The sequence below is a fragment of the Dreissena polymorpha genome, chromosome 12, assembly GCF_020536995.1.
Source record: "Dreissena polymorpha isolate Duluth1 chromosome 12, UMN_Dpol_1.0, whole genome shotgun sequence".
NCBI classification, from domain to species: Eukaryota; Metazoa; Mollusca; class Bivalvia; order Myida; family Dreissenidae; genus Dreissena; species Dreissena polymorpha.
Window position 1 is genome coordinate 48,850,821 of NC_068366.1, and position 17,510 is coordinate 48,868,330.

The 17,510-nt window shown below is 32.5% G+C and overlaps 1 protein-coding gene across 1 annotated transcript in view; it reads left to right on the forward strand.

Moving 5' to 3' along the window:
- The window catches only part of LOC127852576 (E3 ubiquitin-protein ligase rnf213-alpha-like), a gene marked incomplete at its 5' end in the record, with an annotated part of 30,983 nt that extends 13,765 nt beyond the window's left edge, over positions 1-17,218 (forward strand). Inside the window, 22 exons of the mRNA XM_052386528.1 lie at positions 56-224; positions 635-765; positions 1,709-1,906; positions 3,192-3,314; positions 3,439-3,559; positions 3,666-3,907; positions 4,610-4,715; positions 5,152-5,262; positions 5,533-5,625; positions 6,296-6,442; positions 6,610-6,788; positions 7,347-7,569; positions 7,788-7,958; positions 9,153-9,215; positions 9,364-9,473; positions 9,620-9,769; positions 9,971-10,133; positions 11,107-11,183; positions 12,033-12,174; positions 13,827-14,020; positions 15,484-15,666; positions 17,209-17,218. Coding sequence (XP_052242488.1) covers positions 56-224; positions 635-765; positions 1,709-1,906; positions 3,192-3,314; positions 3,439-3,559; positions 3,666-3,907; positions 4,610-4,715; positions 5,152-5,262; positions 5,533-5,625; positions 6,296-6,442; positions 6,610-6,788; positions 7,347-7,569; positions 7,788-7,958; positions 9,153-9,215; positions 9,364-9,473; positions 9,620-9,769; positions 9,971-10,133; positions 11,107-11,183; positions 12,033-12,174; positions 13,827-14,020; positions 15,484-15,666; positions 17,209-17,218 — 3,106 coding nt within the window. The remainder of the gene's footprint in view (positions 1-55; positions 225-634; positions 766-1,708; positions 1,907-3,191; positions 3,315-3,438; positions 3,560-3,665; positions 3,908-4,609; positions 4,716-5,151; positions 5,263-5,532; positions 5,626-6,295; positions 6,443-6,609; positions 6,789-7,346; positions 7,570-7,787; positions 7,959-9,152; positions 9,216-9,363; positions 9,474-9,619; positions 9,770-9,970; positions 10,134-11,106; positions 11,184-12,032; positions 12,175-13,826; positions 14,021-15,483; positions 15,667-17,208) is intronic.
- Between the last annotated feature and the right edge of the window lie 292 nt (positions 17,219-17,510).

The following is a 17,510-nucleotide window of genomic DNA, read 5'->3' on the forward strand; positions in this document are numbered from 1 at the left end:
ATGAATAAAACAGCATGTTTTCTCATGTACAATAACACAATTGTGTTATTTTTAGACACTGTGGTGTGAAGAATCCATCTTGGTCGGAGCTGAATCACTTTGTTTGGTTCCTCAATACCCAACTTGTGGACTTTGAGCAGAATCAATTTGTCACCATTGCTGCAGCAAAATACCTTCCTGGATTTACGAAGTTTGTCCTGCTATTTCTCATTCAGATGTCAAAGGTAGGCACGTGAAAGACTTTATAAGTATCTGTTTTTACCACATTAGTGATATTACACTTTGAACCAGTACATAAGAATAATACAACTCTAGAAACAATATCAAGAGAGAAATTCGTATTTGCAATCGCAAGCCTTTTATTTAATGGATTTCGATTTCTCATTCTTATGTCATAGGTAGGTACGTTTAAAACATTATAAATATGTGGTGCTATCAAATTAATGAAATTACACTTTTAACCAGTATACAGTTATAATGCAACTGCAGAAACATTCTTATTTACACCAGAAAGTCTTTTATTTAAGGAACCCATTAACTATACAATACAGCACTATATTGCTCATGAACATTATCATTTACGCATTTTATAAACAATTATAAATGGTACGAGTTCCTCGGACATGAATTGCAGGATTTTTCTACACGATCGCTGAACATAAGCGAGGAGTCGGAAGCATGTTTACCTGCTGGTGCGAAAAAGAAGGATGACACAGATGATGATATCTTGAAACATTTTTCATTTAGGCGGACCTGGGAAAGCAGGTATTTCCATTTAGTTATCCGTAGTGAAATGAAACTAACAGATTATAATGAATACTTTATTGACCAACGTAAGTATTCTTGTGTGGATTTTAATTCTTAAGACTTGCTGGGAAATAACGCGTTTTATTTTATAAAAATTAGTTTAAACGTATCTTAGACTTTAGGTTATTTAGGCCCGATTAATTAGATATCCTAAGGCTCAATTGGACGCTCGATTCTGTGTCCTGTGTAGAAGTTATACATGTATGTTTATTATACATTAATATATATATTTGGGTGCATTTAACATGTGAACTATTTCGTTAATGTTGTATTAAGGTTTCAGACTCTTTTGCAGTTTTTACGAGTAGCAAGAGTTTTATAATGATAATGATTAAGTGGTAAACATTTCGAAAACTCAGTTCTCTAAAGACATCGCAAAATTGCCATTTTATATTTCCTGCTTTTATTACAAATATGAGGTAGTTTCAAAAGTCGTTTAAATGATAATTGATAAGTGGTACCATTTTGAAAAAAAAAAATCAGTTCTCTAAAGATCTCTCAAAATTGACATTTTATCTTCTCTGCTTTTAATTCAAATATGAGACGTTTCAAAAGTCGTTTGCATTTTGTCTTTTACACTTTGTCATAAGCGTGGAGCACGTAAGCGAGGTAACTCGTTCATAGCTATGCGTTTTAAATATTAATTAAAGCATTTATTAGTGCTGCAATTAAAAAGTTTATAGATTATTTTACAGCGTTGTGCTCAATACATTTTGTTCTCCTAAGATATTTAGTAGCTAAGGCTAAACTTTTCACTATTCGCATACCCGTTGACTATTATAAATAATATCCAATTTCTTATACAACAAACCATATATACAGTTAATATACTATGTATGTTATTTTTTTCCGAAACTTAACACAATTATTGCATGTTATTCTTCTTTGTGTACGTTATTAGCTCGCATCCGTACCTTTTCTTCAACTCCGATCGGGCAACATTCGCCGTTATGGGGTTTTTCATTGATGAAACAACGGGCAACATTAAAGATCAACATAATGGCAAAGTATTGGAGAAAGGCATAATGGATTCGATGCATTTTGCTGCACTTAAGACAAACTGGGCACATTTGAACGAAAATTTTGATGAACTGTCTAGGTTTGTTAATTTCATAATATTCTTCGCAAATCACTCTTATCTAACGGACCGTTTTTCGAATTTTAAGCTGAGCTACAAATGTATTATAACATAGTGTTTAAAAAGATTGTTTACAGAGAGTGGGAAACTTGTTTATCAGTACATACCGTTTACAAGAAACTCCTGTATGAACACGTCAGTGTATTACCAAGTATCCGCTTCTCTTGGTTCAGATGTGTTGATCTTTGATTTCGGACGCAATTATACACGCGCCCTATCTATTAACGTAATAAAAAGAAGTCTGCACGTTTTTTGTTCATACAGTAAAGAGCATTATTTTTCTTAAAAGCTTAAAGAATGAATAAGCCTCTGACTGCTTGTATAATCAAATACCATTTTCATGCAATGATCTATTTAACTTTTCATCCGCAGCTATAAAATAAAAACGGCCATTTGCTATGTGACAAGATAAAATAAAAAAAGACAATTAACATACCCTGGAAATGTGGGCAATTTTTAAAGATATAGCTTCTGTGTAACTAGTTAATTGTTGTAATATTATTATAGAGCCAAACATTATTTCGAGTGTAAATATCTCTTTACAGTCGCGATATGAACATGCATATTTTACGCAGTTGAACTAGGTTTCATCCTAAACGGCTATCATAATTTCACAACGGTTTTTACATATTTGCACAATATGTATCAATACATCTATAAATATATCAATAAATAATTAAGTATAAATTATAAAAAATATATGATTATAACATCATAATACCCTTACGTTAAAGAAGCTATTAAAATAAAATGTGTTTTTAACAACCGAAGGCAGCATTTATTTATCACATACCCTGTAATCCTAGTTTTTGTTTAGACGCACTATACCCACCACACAATACTTTAGAACGCTTTTATAAGCTTGTATTATTAATATAGTTTTAATAATAATAATAATAATAATAATAATAATATTATTATTATTATTATTATTATACAAATATACGATGCTTTATTGTTTGCATTTTATGAGTATCGTATTATTGAGACTGCAAAAAGCTGTTTTATTCTCATTTTGAATTGTTTCGCCATCTGTGACGTTCAATGTTACATTTGGTAAATATGATATATCGATTGAATCACTTGCTTAAACAAACTTTAATATATCTTTAAATCCAAAGAAAAACATAACTATCGTCTGTATATTAACCACATATAATAGTACAACCCTTTTTAATTCAAAGTTATCCCACACTAACTCACGAGTGCGCAGACATTATATATATTATGTGTTCCTGTTCCGCAGGGAACTGAAGATTCAAAAAATGTGCAACGTAATGGGGATAGAATTCCCACATGATCCAGACAACACATATGAACTTACAACCGACAATGTAAAGAAAATCATGGCAATATATATGAGATTTAGGTATGTGTTCATGTTTACATAATATTTCCAGTGGTATACATGTACCGGTGTTTGTGTTTAAAATGCATTCACTAATTTTCACGTCTTAATTCCATAATTAAAATCGTATGAGAGTGTGTTGTAGGTGCGACATTCCTGTCGTCATAATGGGTGAAACCGGCTGTGGTAAAACAAGGTTGGTGAAGTTTATGTGTGCCTTACAGTGTCCACGTGGTGTTGAAGTCCAAAACATGATCCTTATGAAGGTAATACAAATGTAATTTGCATGTTGATACATCCAAATTGTGTGACATAAGAATTTCAATCTGATTTTATCTTTACCCATACAGTCTTATCTCATTTCCTCTGCAGGTACACGGTGGAACGACAAAAGATTTAATCAAAAGAAAAGTTAACGAAGCAGAAAAAATTGCAAATAAAAATGTTGAGAAATATGGGCGTCACATGTACACGGTATTGTTCTTTGATGAGGCAAACGCCACTGAAGCAATTGGAATAATCAAGGAAATCATGTGCGACAGATCCATTTGCGGCGAACCGATTAAATTATACCAGAATTTGAAAATAGTTGCTGCATGCAATCCGTACAGAAAGTATGATGAATATTGATACGTAGTAGAGCACATAAGACTACTGTGTTGTGTTGTATAAATGGTTCTCGAAACTCTTGAACACAAATTTAGGTTGAATATATAGCGAGGTTACATTTTAATGATCATTCGGTCAGTCGGTCGTTTTGTTTTGTATGGTTGCCAGACACAAACACATCCTGTTCGAATTATTTTTGATTTGTTCCCATTTAACTCTATTTTTATCATCTCTTAAATCGTTTTAGACAATAATTAAACATGTTTTAATAATTGTTTAAGCCCTTATTTTGTTTTAAAACAATAAATAAAGATATATCCAATTTTTAAATTATGTTAAATATTTGAAGTCATGGTTTGCGGCTAGTGCAAGTATGATCTACTTATTCTTGTAAGTTTAGGTCTCAGAACACTAGCATACATTTATTTAATACATATCAGGAAATAAACTTGTGTTTATTAGTAAAATGAGAAACGTCCCCTCTTAAAACCTTTTTTTCAATCGAATGTTCTGGCTTGACAACTTAATTATGAATTCAAGCGTTTAAGATATATTTTGATACACATGTGAAGCATCCGGTTTAGGTTTGGGTACATTTTAAATTAAGTCCCTGTTTATTTTTTTAACATCCACCTATCGTAACCCAAAAATAATTGTTATGTTATATTATTACTTGACATTAGTTATTTTCACAATGCAATATATAGGCACGATGATGCTCTCATAAGGAGACTGGAGCAGGCTGGTTTGGGGTACCACGTAAATGCTGACGACACAACAGATAAACTTGGGAGAATCGCTATGAGGCGTCTGGTAAGTGGTTGAATTCGAAAAAGTACTACTTTGCTTGTTAGATAAATGGAAGTTGTTTTAAAACATGAAAAATGACAAATCCTTTCTCTTAAAATTGTAATATCAAACGTTCACATACATGTTTAAGATATAAAACAACACAAGTGTTTATTCGTGTATGCGATTCTAGAGTGTACACTATTCATCTAGAAATTTGAAAGAACATACAAACATACACAATCAAATTTCCGCTGTAGTCTGAAAGTAAAAGCTTATACCACATATTGTAATCTGTCGAACTTATTAGATCTCAATGTACAGTACAGATCACACATGTCTATTTTTAGCTGTACATGTTTGTTTAATTCCAGAAAATGTATTGAAAATGTAAGAGTATTTTTTAAAATAGATGCGTAATCTGTTTATGTAATATGTATAGATAAGCTTTGCGTTGTAGGTATACAGGGTTCAACCGCTTCCACAAAGTTTACTGGCCATAGTGTGGGATTTCGGACAGCTCAACGCTGATGTTGAAAAATTGTACATTAAACAAATGGTCGCAAAATATGTACGTTTTTTTACATACATATATTTAAATTTCGAAAAAAATGTGCGATTTAAAGAGAATTCTTAGTAAGCGCGTTCAATGCCATCCGTTTGGACTTGATATTTTAAATAATTTTAACACGCATATAACTACTTTTGTTTCAAAAGATTTCTGTATTAGAAGTTAAATTTGCATAACTCTCTTAACGGTTAACTGAAGGTTATAAGGGACAATTTTCGAATTTAAAATGTGTATAAACGTACATACCCAATCTGGTAAACATTGGTGTAGGTAAAAGAAGAGCGAATACCTTTCTTGCCAGGACTTGTTGATGTCGTAAGCACTGTTCTTGTGGAATCACAGAACTACATGCGCGATCAAAAGGTTTGTATGAGCATATATTGTTCAGCGACAAACAATGGAAACGTTTTAGTATCAAAGTTATTTTCTTAAACGTCGGGGATATAAATGCCCATGCTTTTACCACTTTATTGAAGAAGATTTCAGCGAGATCAGTGGACATTTCAGTACATTATGTTTTTCTACCATTACCACCACGGCCTCAGGAAGTGCTCTTTCCTACAAACAACAGCTATTCACGCACGATACTCACTTTTAATGTGCGTGGTCTGTCTATTTTACTTTACAAAAGCAAACTATTTTTAACATCATTCCGAAACATATGTTATCTATAGTTTTGATTGTACATTCAACTAACCAGCAAAAACATTATATAATCAATTTACTTTTCTTCGAAAATGGCAGCTTTAAATGAAACAATGCAACTACGTGTTTAAAAAAAAGATTTGTTTAAAACCTACTCGGTCTTACATCTGGCTAGAGAAAGAACGATTCCTGATTAAGAAACAAGTTGGCGAAAAAGGGGAGCAAGGATTCATATTAAAACCATTTAATTTGTTGAATAAGATGTATTCTTGCACAAAGATTGTTTAATCTTTAACAAATACACATTTTAATAATGCTTGTTTGAAAAAAAGATAAATGTATTTTGGTTGAACAAAATATAGTACAACTTCAATTTGTTTATGAAAAGGATGAATGTAGTTTCGTATCACTGCGAGATGTTGAGCGTGCGCTGATGGTGATGGCTTGGTTTTATGGAATGGCGAAGGATAACAGGCTATTGTTTGATGCCATGGACATAAAGTCACCAGGTCGTCAGGTTAAGGGTGTCGAACATGTATGCATGTTTTATTTTATCTTCAAATAACGTTAATTATCAAATATATTAAAGTATTGCAAATTCTAAAACTGTTCTGTATTTCTTAATATTTTGATGTCTCTTATTCCGTTTACTATTTATGTTATATTAGGAATTTACTTTAACAATTGTGTATGTTCCTACAGAAGGGCCTTGATGATTTAACAAGAAGCCTGGTTCTCGCTTTGGGGGTGTGTTACCATGCTTGTTTGAAGAGTCGCGATGGATTCAGAAAGCGAGTGGCATTAGTACTTTCACAACCAAGCATATCACAACCATGCCAGATGGCAGGTGGTGCAGAACAGATGAAGCACGAAATTGAATGGTAATAGTTTATTGACAAATGTAGAGCATTAATTGACAATATATCATTTCATAACCAGCTCCAAGTAATATTCAGAGACTACAAATAGGAAAATAGTTGTTTTAAATACCTTACTGAGCATGATGATTAGAATAAATGAAAAGGTATATCGCTAACATTATACACGAGTGTATATATGTGTTCAATATATAAAAGCACCCAAAGATATTTTTAAAAGACGTCGGTATCAATAATGTCTATCATGATTTGCTACAGCATAATCAAATTTGAATATAATATTTGAAAGTTAGAGTGTTATATTGTCTTGCTAAACACATTGCAGAGAGGGTCGTCATAATAGGATGAGGATGTAAACTTAAAGATAAAACACAATAATTTTGCGTATCTAATTATTTTTAAGAATTAAAAACTCATACATGGATAAAAGAATTACTTAAACATTCAATTAGACTGTCGAACGTAGAAGCAGATTTCAGAGGTAGTATTATGCAAATTACATTAACGTAAAAATATATAATAAGTTATATGTTTACATTTGTATTCGAAATCTCGTCTTAGCTGCCAAGAAGTGTTTCTTGACAAAGTGGATTTGGATCTAAATATTGCACGAAATACGGCGTTAAAAGAAAATGTCTTTATGATGGTTGTGTGCATTGAGTTGCGGATACCACTGTTTCTTGTTGGAAAACCCGGGAGTTCAAAGTCTCTTGCAAAAACTGTTGTCGCTGATGCCATGCAGGGTAACAGCGCGCGAAACATGTTATTTAAACATCTTAAACAGGTATTTAATAGTTACAGCTACGAATAAATAAATCTAAGTGTTCATTTTGATAAGAACCATTCATTTATTATAAACTAATAATAATAATATATATCTCTTTCTGCCATGCGTCTTCATGAATGTTAACCGTAAGGCCGTAAGGTGTTTGCGTTAGGCTAATCGCGTTCCCCTTTTTACATATAATTTCAGTCTGTTGTAGCCTTTGTTAAATCTTACAGGTGCAGATGGTATCATTTCAATGTAGTCACTTATCAACGCCTAATGGAATTGTTGGTACTTTCCGACAGTGTGCGCAATTGCAGAAAGACAAAAATCTCGATAAATTTGTGTCTGTTGTTGTTCTTGATGAAGTGGGATTAGCAGAAGACAGTCCACGTATGCCACTAAAAGTATGTTTGCCAAATGTGTTATAAATAATTTCACAAATGAGCGAAATCAAATATGTGTATACTCTTTATATTGAAATAAAGGTAAACTAATTTACACCTCCCGAAATATTCAATGTCCTATCAAATAGCTGAATTGCGTCACACATTTCTATAACATGTATAATTTGTATTTGTAAAAAAAGAAATACACTATTTTAAAACGTATTTTAATGTATACCATACACTTTTCGAATATGGGCATGTTCTAACGTAGCCTTAAACGATATATATATCGTATATATATCGGATATATATATATATTCACACATATCGCCAGTTACGGGGTCTCTGATTTAGAAATAGGTCATGGGTTTCCCACTTTACATATATGTATCTCAATACCCTTTTTATCCGATATTAACATGAATTAAGGTATATAGGGGTACCTAATAAAGTATTATATATAAACACGTCATTTATTTTACGTCTCAAACAAGGAAATATATAGCAACATTAATTGCGAGGTATACAAAATGTGAATTGCAGACGTGATTGTGGTTTTCGATATAAGACCTTATTGTGACATTTGATTGCATTACCTGCCCTACACCCCACCTCATAGTAATTAAAGGTGCCTAGAACGCGGGGTTGTATACAGACCCCGTTTGTAATATTGACCACTTAAGTATAGTCTGAAAACTACCGAGACCGCGTAACTGGCATTATGTATTAGTATATACATATATATATATATATATATATATATATATATATATATATAGAGAGAGAGAGAGAGAGAGAGAGAGAGAGAGAGAGAGAGAGGGAGAGAGGATATGTGTGAACAACCAGATACACAGACAGACATACATATTCCTATTGGTGTCTTAGGCGTGTGCGCCTAGCTACGATGAAGAATGAAGCAGACACACTGTGAAATCCCTAATATATATATGTGTGTGTGTGTGTGTGTGTGTGTGTGTGTGTGTGTGTGTGTGTGTGTGTGCGTGCGTGCGTGCGTGCGTGCGTGCGTGTGTGTGTGTGTGTGTGTGATAAATTATTGTACTTTTTGAGACACACCTGCCTATTGAGAAAATTAGATTAAACTCTATTTTACAAGTTGTAGTAATTTAGAAATCGGACAAGACTGGCGCCTTTGTAATAATAGTTTAGCTTGTTCTGCCTTAGAATTTAATATTTGTTCTAACATATATGTAGACATTGCATCCACTGTTGGAGGACGGCTGCGAAGGCGATGATAGTCCGGAAGCGTATAAGAAAGTTAGTTTTCTTTTGACATTTCTATTGTATTATGAATGTGTTTTTTTAAAAACAAAACCCTTCTTCTATATGTTCGATACGTTGAACCATTTGGGTTTACTTGTACATGATGACCGTTCGTGTTAACTGACCCTATTCGGAAATATAGGTTGCCTTTATCGGTATCTCCAACTGGGCTTTGGATCCTGCTAAGATGAACAGAGGTATCCTGGTACAAAGAGAAGTTCCAGACCTAAATGAACTGACAATAAGCGCAAAGTAAGTCACGTTGCAACTCAATGAGTATTTTAGTATGCAGTTTTCATCTATGTCTTAACTCACAGACATACGACTTAACATTGTATCGAAATTGATTAAAACGTAACTCTGCGTTTCTTACTATCTCTGATGATCTTTGTTTACAGAGGAATATGCGAAACAAAGAAAGAAGTTGATTCTTTCATAGAACCGTTCATAGAACCGTTCATTGGTCCATTGTCAAAAGCATACATAGAAGTGTTCAAAATTGCATCAGATGCAATGCGCGAATTTTATGGTCTTCGAGACTTCTACAGGTTAACATGCGTGTTTATTTTATCAAAATTTGTTGATTACAGATCGGCATATGCATATTTGTATTTACGCTTATATTGCCTGTATATTTTTCGTAATTTATCACAATGTCCAATAATATTCATTTTACATGTAATCCGTTTTATTGGAGTTGATAAATGTCTTCTGCGGTAAATGCTTTAAACAAGCACGTACATTTCAAGTTTGGTGAAAATGGTGTATGGCTTTGTGGCAAAAAACAAACGGCAACCGACATGGTTGGAAATGTTTTATGCAATCAAGAGGAATTTTGGAGGGCTGGATCTTGTGGACACTGAGCAATGCTTCAAACACCACCTTTCAAGTGTCATGGATTGTGAGCCTAGTGTAAGTTGAATTAACGATATCAAAACTCCTTTTTTGGACTGTAAACATGTTTAATATTTATCCATTTTTATTACTTTTTATTCAAATGTTTGTGTTTTACATATTTGCTGAAGCTTATAAGTACAAGTCATAAATATGTAATTAGTTTCTGCATTCAGGACAACATGTATTGTTTGGAAATGCCGTTCACTTCATTTTTTTATATATGTAAACGAAACACAAGGACATTAACCCATGGTTAGTTTTCTACGTTCTTATGATTTTTGCTTCTTATAAATTGTTTTGTGTTGGCTAGTTCACAATATAATTTGGATTGCCAGAAAGACATCTTAATAATTTATTCAGTTATTTTAGTTTTTTACTACAATGAGCAGCTAAAGCCCCAACGTCTATTTCTAGAGGATGAATTGCAAAACAAACTGAAACTATTTAATATAATGCATAATTATTTTAACAACATATTTACTTTTACTTTACCTATAAACTGACGCGAAATATTTGACAAACGATCATTATACCCTCGTCCAGACCGCTGATCTTGCGATCGCTTTTAACGGTACTCCTTGATATTGAAACGGCAGCCGGGGTTGTGTTTTGGGGCTTGGAACTATTACTTAGCTCAGCTGCTATTTCCAATTGAAACATATTATATAAGGGAAATATTTTGTCTGAAAAATCAGTTTAACTGCATATGTTTTCCTATGTATGTGACATTCAGGCATGAGATGATTCTAATTTTGTCCCATGTTGAACATTTTGCCCTTGTAATAAGCAGACACATAATAATAATAATAATAATAATAATAATAATAATAATAATAATAATAATAATAATAATAATAATAATAATAACAATAATAACAATAATAATAATAATAATAATAATAACATCTGTTTTTTGCCGTGTTTTTCTTTGTTGCGCCTCTTAAAAGATGTTTGTGTGAGATTCAATGACTACATTTCGTAATTGTAGCGATACCAGGAAGGTCCTGACTGTAGCGAAAAAAAGCTGCTCGAAGGGTGTCTATTTGATACATTGGAAACAAAATGGTACGGTTAATAAAAGACTCGAAGATGTGAGTCATCTAACAAGATTATATTGTGCACAAATTGAACTATTGTGACCGGTGGCAGTCCTGCGTCTAGCGTTGCGGTTACCATCATTTTTGGTTTCTCAAAACTTATCGGTCAGCTGCATTTGTATTTCAACTAAAAAATTAAAATAGCGTCAGCTAAACCCATATAATTCACATGTTTCACATGTTTCGTGATACACTACTTCGTTTTGAGGATCTCTTCAATGTTTGTTAAAATATACCTCTTGTACGAACAATTAACATGAAACCTTATATAGCAAAATACATTTAAAAATATTGTATGAAACAACAATGCACTGATCGTTGATATTGAGTATGTTACAGTATATATACCCCTAAACAGAATTACTTAAATAGAAAAAAAAAATGACAAAGCCTTAGCGTTTAGTATATACAAAAGTTATTGGGAGAGTTCTTTTGAACTCCCCAAAAGAATCAAAATATCCCAGGAAACGGACTCTAGAGCGTTCAAATAAAAACCTAAGGCTTCGATGCAACCGAGTTAAAATAAATAGGTTTCGTCTAACCACAACTTGACCAAGTATATTCTAATCAAAATGAAGTAGTAAACGTGGTTTTTAGAAAGGTAACGATGTGTTTTTCTAAGAACTGTTTATAGTGACTTTGTTTTTCACTACAAATGACACATGTTCGCAAAAAATATAAATATAAAAATTCATAAAAATGTTCATCAAGATTGAATGAAATTGAGGCTTCTCTAAAGGAAACAATACTTTTCTGAGATTGAGTGGTTTCTTTACTGATAATCTTGTCGATACTAATTCGACTATTGTCTTTCTAGTGAAAGTCGATACCTACTGTTACTAACCGACAACTATGGGGCTCTGACCATAATTCAGCAGCAGCTTTTCTCCAATCGAAGCGAAATTCGGCCAATCATCATTTTTGGCAGCAGTTTCCCGAGAGACCAGGAATACACACAGGTGTTATGCATGAGTCATTGTGTATTGTGTGATCGATTTGCGCATATGTCCTACCTATATTTTAATCGCGAATTTTAATGAAAAACAACCACGATTTTATAAGACATTTTTAAATAGTGTGAAGATGTTAAGTGGTACGACATGAACACCTAACTCAGACCATATTATGTACTGGTGTACTTACTGTCTCTTAACTTTGCACATTTAATTTAATGATTGACGTTTTACATCTCATAATTATTTTCAATAACTAAAACGCGATTCAATGTAACACGAAATACGTTGTGTTCATTTGTAAGAACAAAATCGTATGTAGGAGAGCAATCATGTCGTGTAGCTAGCACTAAGTCTCCCAGCGTGATTTACTGCAAAGGCCCACTTTGTCCATTCGTAAAAGCGGTTTTCGAAGAACCAAGATTCATCAATGTATTCAGGCTATTCTTGCTTTGATGTAGACTTAGGTGCTTACTGCATATATAGTTATCATCCAACATCCACACTCTGAAAGGTCCAGACCATATTTATATAGCACATCTGATCAGAAAACGTTCAAAACTTAGGTTATAAACAATGAATACATTTCTAAAAAGTTCCGACACATTTCTCTGAAATTATTTGTTGTTTCCGAAAAATAGTTTAAACAGGTTTCCCTTATCTTTATATGGATTTGTTTCTGTTCATGCTTTTGAACAATAAATGTGGAGATTTCTCTTAAGAGACTTAATACATGATCATTCCAGCCAAACTTTGTTGACATCCACCGAACCCTATGTATAAACAGTTTGATAAGTAAAATTAGTGTGTTGATGTAAGAAATGGACGACCAGGGCCATTATAACTTACTGTTGGGTTATTCGTGCTTCAAAAGGCTAAATAACTTGTTATTAAAATTATATGGGTTTATGTTTGTATCTTGAATAAATGTACTATCGGTTTAACATTGGAATAAAAAACATCGGATATCGAAGTAATCAAAACACCTGGAAAAATGTTTTTCTGGAAAACTCGTTTATACAATGAAGGGCAATACAATAAGTGATGTTAAATCAACACTCACACTATTTAACGAAATGAATTTGTAAATTACCAAACAATAAATAACAAGTGTTTTCTTATATTATATTATTGTTAAAAAATTTACTTGTTTTCTTATTTGTAGCAGAAATACCTGTATTTGCCACAATTTCGCAGTGAATATTAATGCAATCATAGTTACCCCCTGAGGAGAATTTAATGTTTATTTAAAAAATAGGTTTCTCATATAAAAAAATACGGAACTTGATCATCATATTACAAAGTATTTATTAGACAGCTTCTTGTGGAATGGTATTCTGTATAAAGGACCTATTGGCTATTTCGTCGGCGACCCCTACAACTGGAGCTTTTTTGGAAAATTAACGATTAAAGCATACACATGTAAAATTTTATGTTTATCCTGTCTACTAAATATATGGTTAAATGCGCATTACACAGAGGAATAATCAGAAAGAGACAATAGTATATTGTGAAACATGAGGTCATTTTTCATTGAGCTGTAATTAAAAGCGCTACTAAATTCTGGGTGAGTAATGTATATGAAAATTATGGAAGTGCAATACCAACGAAAACCGGAACAGATAAAATAATACAGAAATATATACTGTTAAAAATAGATTTGCCGCAACATAAATAAGATCAAGGTCTGTATGGAGACGGGAAAGACAGTTCTGTTGTTGAACTTGGAGAATCTATACGAAAGTCTGTACGACGCGTTGAACCAGTACTACGTGTACTTCGGTGGAAACAGATATGTTGACCTTGGCCTTGGAACACACAGAGTAAAGTGTCCTGTTCACAAGAACTTCAGGTATATACTTATGCTATTTTGTTGTATATGCGAGAGTGTTGCTAACAATGATAGTTTTGTAATAGTTTTTAGCGACTTAATTTTGATCTTAAGGCATTCTTTTAACCGTGTGGAATAAACGGAAGTGATGAAACGTCCGTATCGGGTATAGAAATCAAAGTATGAATCAAGTTCATTTTAAAATGATACGTATACATAAATTTTGTCAATATAACACGCACTTCTAGTCATTATGAAAACATGCATTCATAAAGAAAAGAAAATGCGAATGCTCATGTATGACTGCAGCTGTTAATTATGGGATCTCACAATATTATAACATCTTTAAAATATATCGGTGATCTACGAAGTACAACAAAATGCAGCATATACGTGTAGAATATTAAATCGTATAGACTGTAATTTAAAAAATGTAAACAAAACAACTAAGTTCAAGAGAACTGTATTACAGACTTTCAAGGAAAATGAAAAATACATGGACATGTGAATATCTTTATCACATTTAGTATTTAAACCGCATTTCAAAATAGTTCGATGATTGGGATAAATATAGACATATATTATAAGCATAAGATATGCTGTGATTTACAATTGTTATCGTTTTAAGAGATGATAACTCCATTATAGTTGGCCCTAAATAGAATTGCACGATGCGTATGCCATTTTGTCGATTTTCAAAAAAAGTTTATCTCTTGCTTTCCTTAAAATGAATTAAATCTTAAATCATTACCACGTGTTATGAAATCACAGTTGAAAGGAAAACATTCATGACTGTTTTCGCTCGTAAAGATTATTTTTGATTTTTCATAACCACACGCACATAGGTAAAATAATGAACGCAGTTCACAATTATTCGATTAGAACTTTCATTGTATCGATTATTTTTAAAGATCTTAATAACAATCATAATACTGTTGCAATTTAAAATACAACATGAGCAGTATTTCCAAGTATCCTCCCGACCCGAATTTTCAACGGAAGAACATAACTCGAATGAATGTTAATGGAACATAGAAAACGGCTATTTTCGCTTACCCGTCGCATCTCTTTGAGGCCGTGAGCCAAGAGCACTTTTGCCCCCCCCCCCCGGGAGAATTTCGTATACCCTATTTGTTTAATACTCTATATCTCCTAAGTCTCATTACACATTGTTTGCAACTGGCTAGCGGGACGTTACTGAGATTTTCATCTTTTAAATATATGAGTGTAAAACGTGTTGTATTCAAATGTTGTAAGATGACCATTCATACACAATGAACACTTTACAAATACAACGTATCTTAACAACCCTTAATTAAAAAAATATATTCTATAATAGCCTACCTGTAATGTTTATACAATAATGTTTTATCTTAAACATATGTGTAAAACATATATTTTACACATTTTTTTATGATTCACAAACATATTCCTGTAACATACTTATTCTGTCAAACACATGTTTTCATCTGTTTTTCATATAGGTTGATTGTTGTGGCTTTGAAACAGACAGTGTACACACAATTTCCGATTCCTTTGATTAATCGATTGGAGAAGCATTTACTGTCAGTAAATACCATTCTGGATGAGGAACAGATTTACCTGGCGGGAGAATTGCAGAAATGGGCAAGTGACTTTACATCGCAAACTGTACCGTTACACAAAAGGTGTGTAGCATGTTTTTATTAACTAACAAACGTTTTTACAAGAATAACTTATAATAATATTTACGAACGTAGTTGGTGACTGACGTGAATTATTTTGGTGAATTGTATTCGCTTGTCTTTGTGTCTGAAGCACATTTCTGTGAAGGTCTACATTTGCATTTAATTGCACCAATTCGTAGGAAACTAATGAATCGTTTTGAGTTACGCTAAGTACATTCGTCAACTATTTTGTAAACTAGAAATGTTCAGACATAATTCGCATTTTTCTATTATAACAGTGTGGTTAGGTTGTACACAGTAGTTTTTCAAATATTAAGGCATATTCATTGATATGGCCCATAAAAGACGTCATAAATGTTATGAATATCATTGAAAATAGTACAAAATTTGTTAAAACGTTCAAAGTATAATTTGACATTTATTCCTCGATAGCACGAACTAAACCCCTGATATAAAAATTAAAATCATCATGGCAACGTGTATCATATCAAGTGGTTGAATACACTTAAACACTTAAAAGTATGTAAACAATAAACATTGTCAAAGGGAACATATTTCATAAAAATCAATCGTGAAGAAAGACACACAATGTCAAAAAGAAAAAGACATGATTTGTTTCTCCATCTGAATGGAATTTATTTTAGTTGTATTTAATCTTTATTTCTATTTTTAAATCAATCAAATAATTGTACAATACAAAAAAGAACTTATTATATGAATCCTTAATATAATTAAGATCTGCAACTTAAAAGTTTGTAATGTCAGACATTAACATAAACGACCTCATCTGATCTGAAAGTGCGAAACATTTCATATCACAATACCCATTATATACTACTAATAGCAATTTGTCAAACAGTCCGACATAAATCCACTTGCGATATTTAGTTATATTTTCTAATTTTAAAATATTGAAATAAACGTCAATGGTAGTGGTAGCCTCTAGGCCTCTAGTATTTGACAATTAAGTATACTGATTATGGTTAGATCGTGTTCTGTATATACACAATAGCGGTATTCTTACGCTAGTTGAGAATGCGGAAGTCTTTAAACCCGGGGCTTGTTAGATCAGGAAACGACCGTGCAAATATTTCAAATGAATACGTTCGGTTATATTTAAATAGAATTTAAAACAATACCATGTTCTGAACATAACTACTTCTTTGTTTTTATAAATTGAATAACTAGATACATTTCTTCAAATCGCATTCTGTCAGTAATAAATCAATACCCATCTAACAACTTTACATTCTACACGCAAAAAAGTTCATATCAGAAGTTGAGAAGTCATAAGCACTTATGTTATTATACAATCAGGTTTTCCAATAATAATATATGTACAACCGTTTAAAAATATGAGTTAACCATATGTACGATGCAATTTCAGCACAGCTGTGCATGTCTATGCACACAAACAGTACATTTTGTTTTATCTATTGCCTAAACTTAAACCAAAATATATTGAATGTTTTAAAAATGTATGCACCATCATGAACTCGGTCATGTGTTCTTATTACCAACTTGATGTAGCTTTGCTGTCAGGACAGCGTAAACGTAACTTATAAATAGTGGATAATAATTGTTTTGTATTTTCTGAGCATGCTTTCTAGTATAAGTCGCCAAAGGATCGCTTTCTAACACAATTTTTGAACTAGTAATTTGTATTCATTTGTTTATTTTGTTTAATAAGATTGTTGGGCGTTTTTTTATAATATTTTAATGATATCACGAACCGATGATATCATGAACCGATGATATCATGATAAACGATTTACATTTTTCTTCCTGAGCTACCCGGTTTATCTGTTCCAAGTGCATACATGTTACCATAATTGACACCTGCC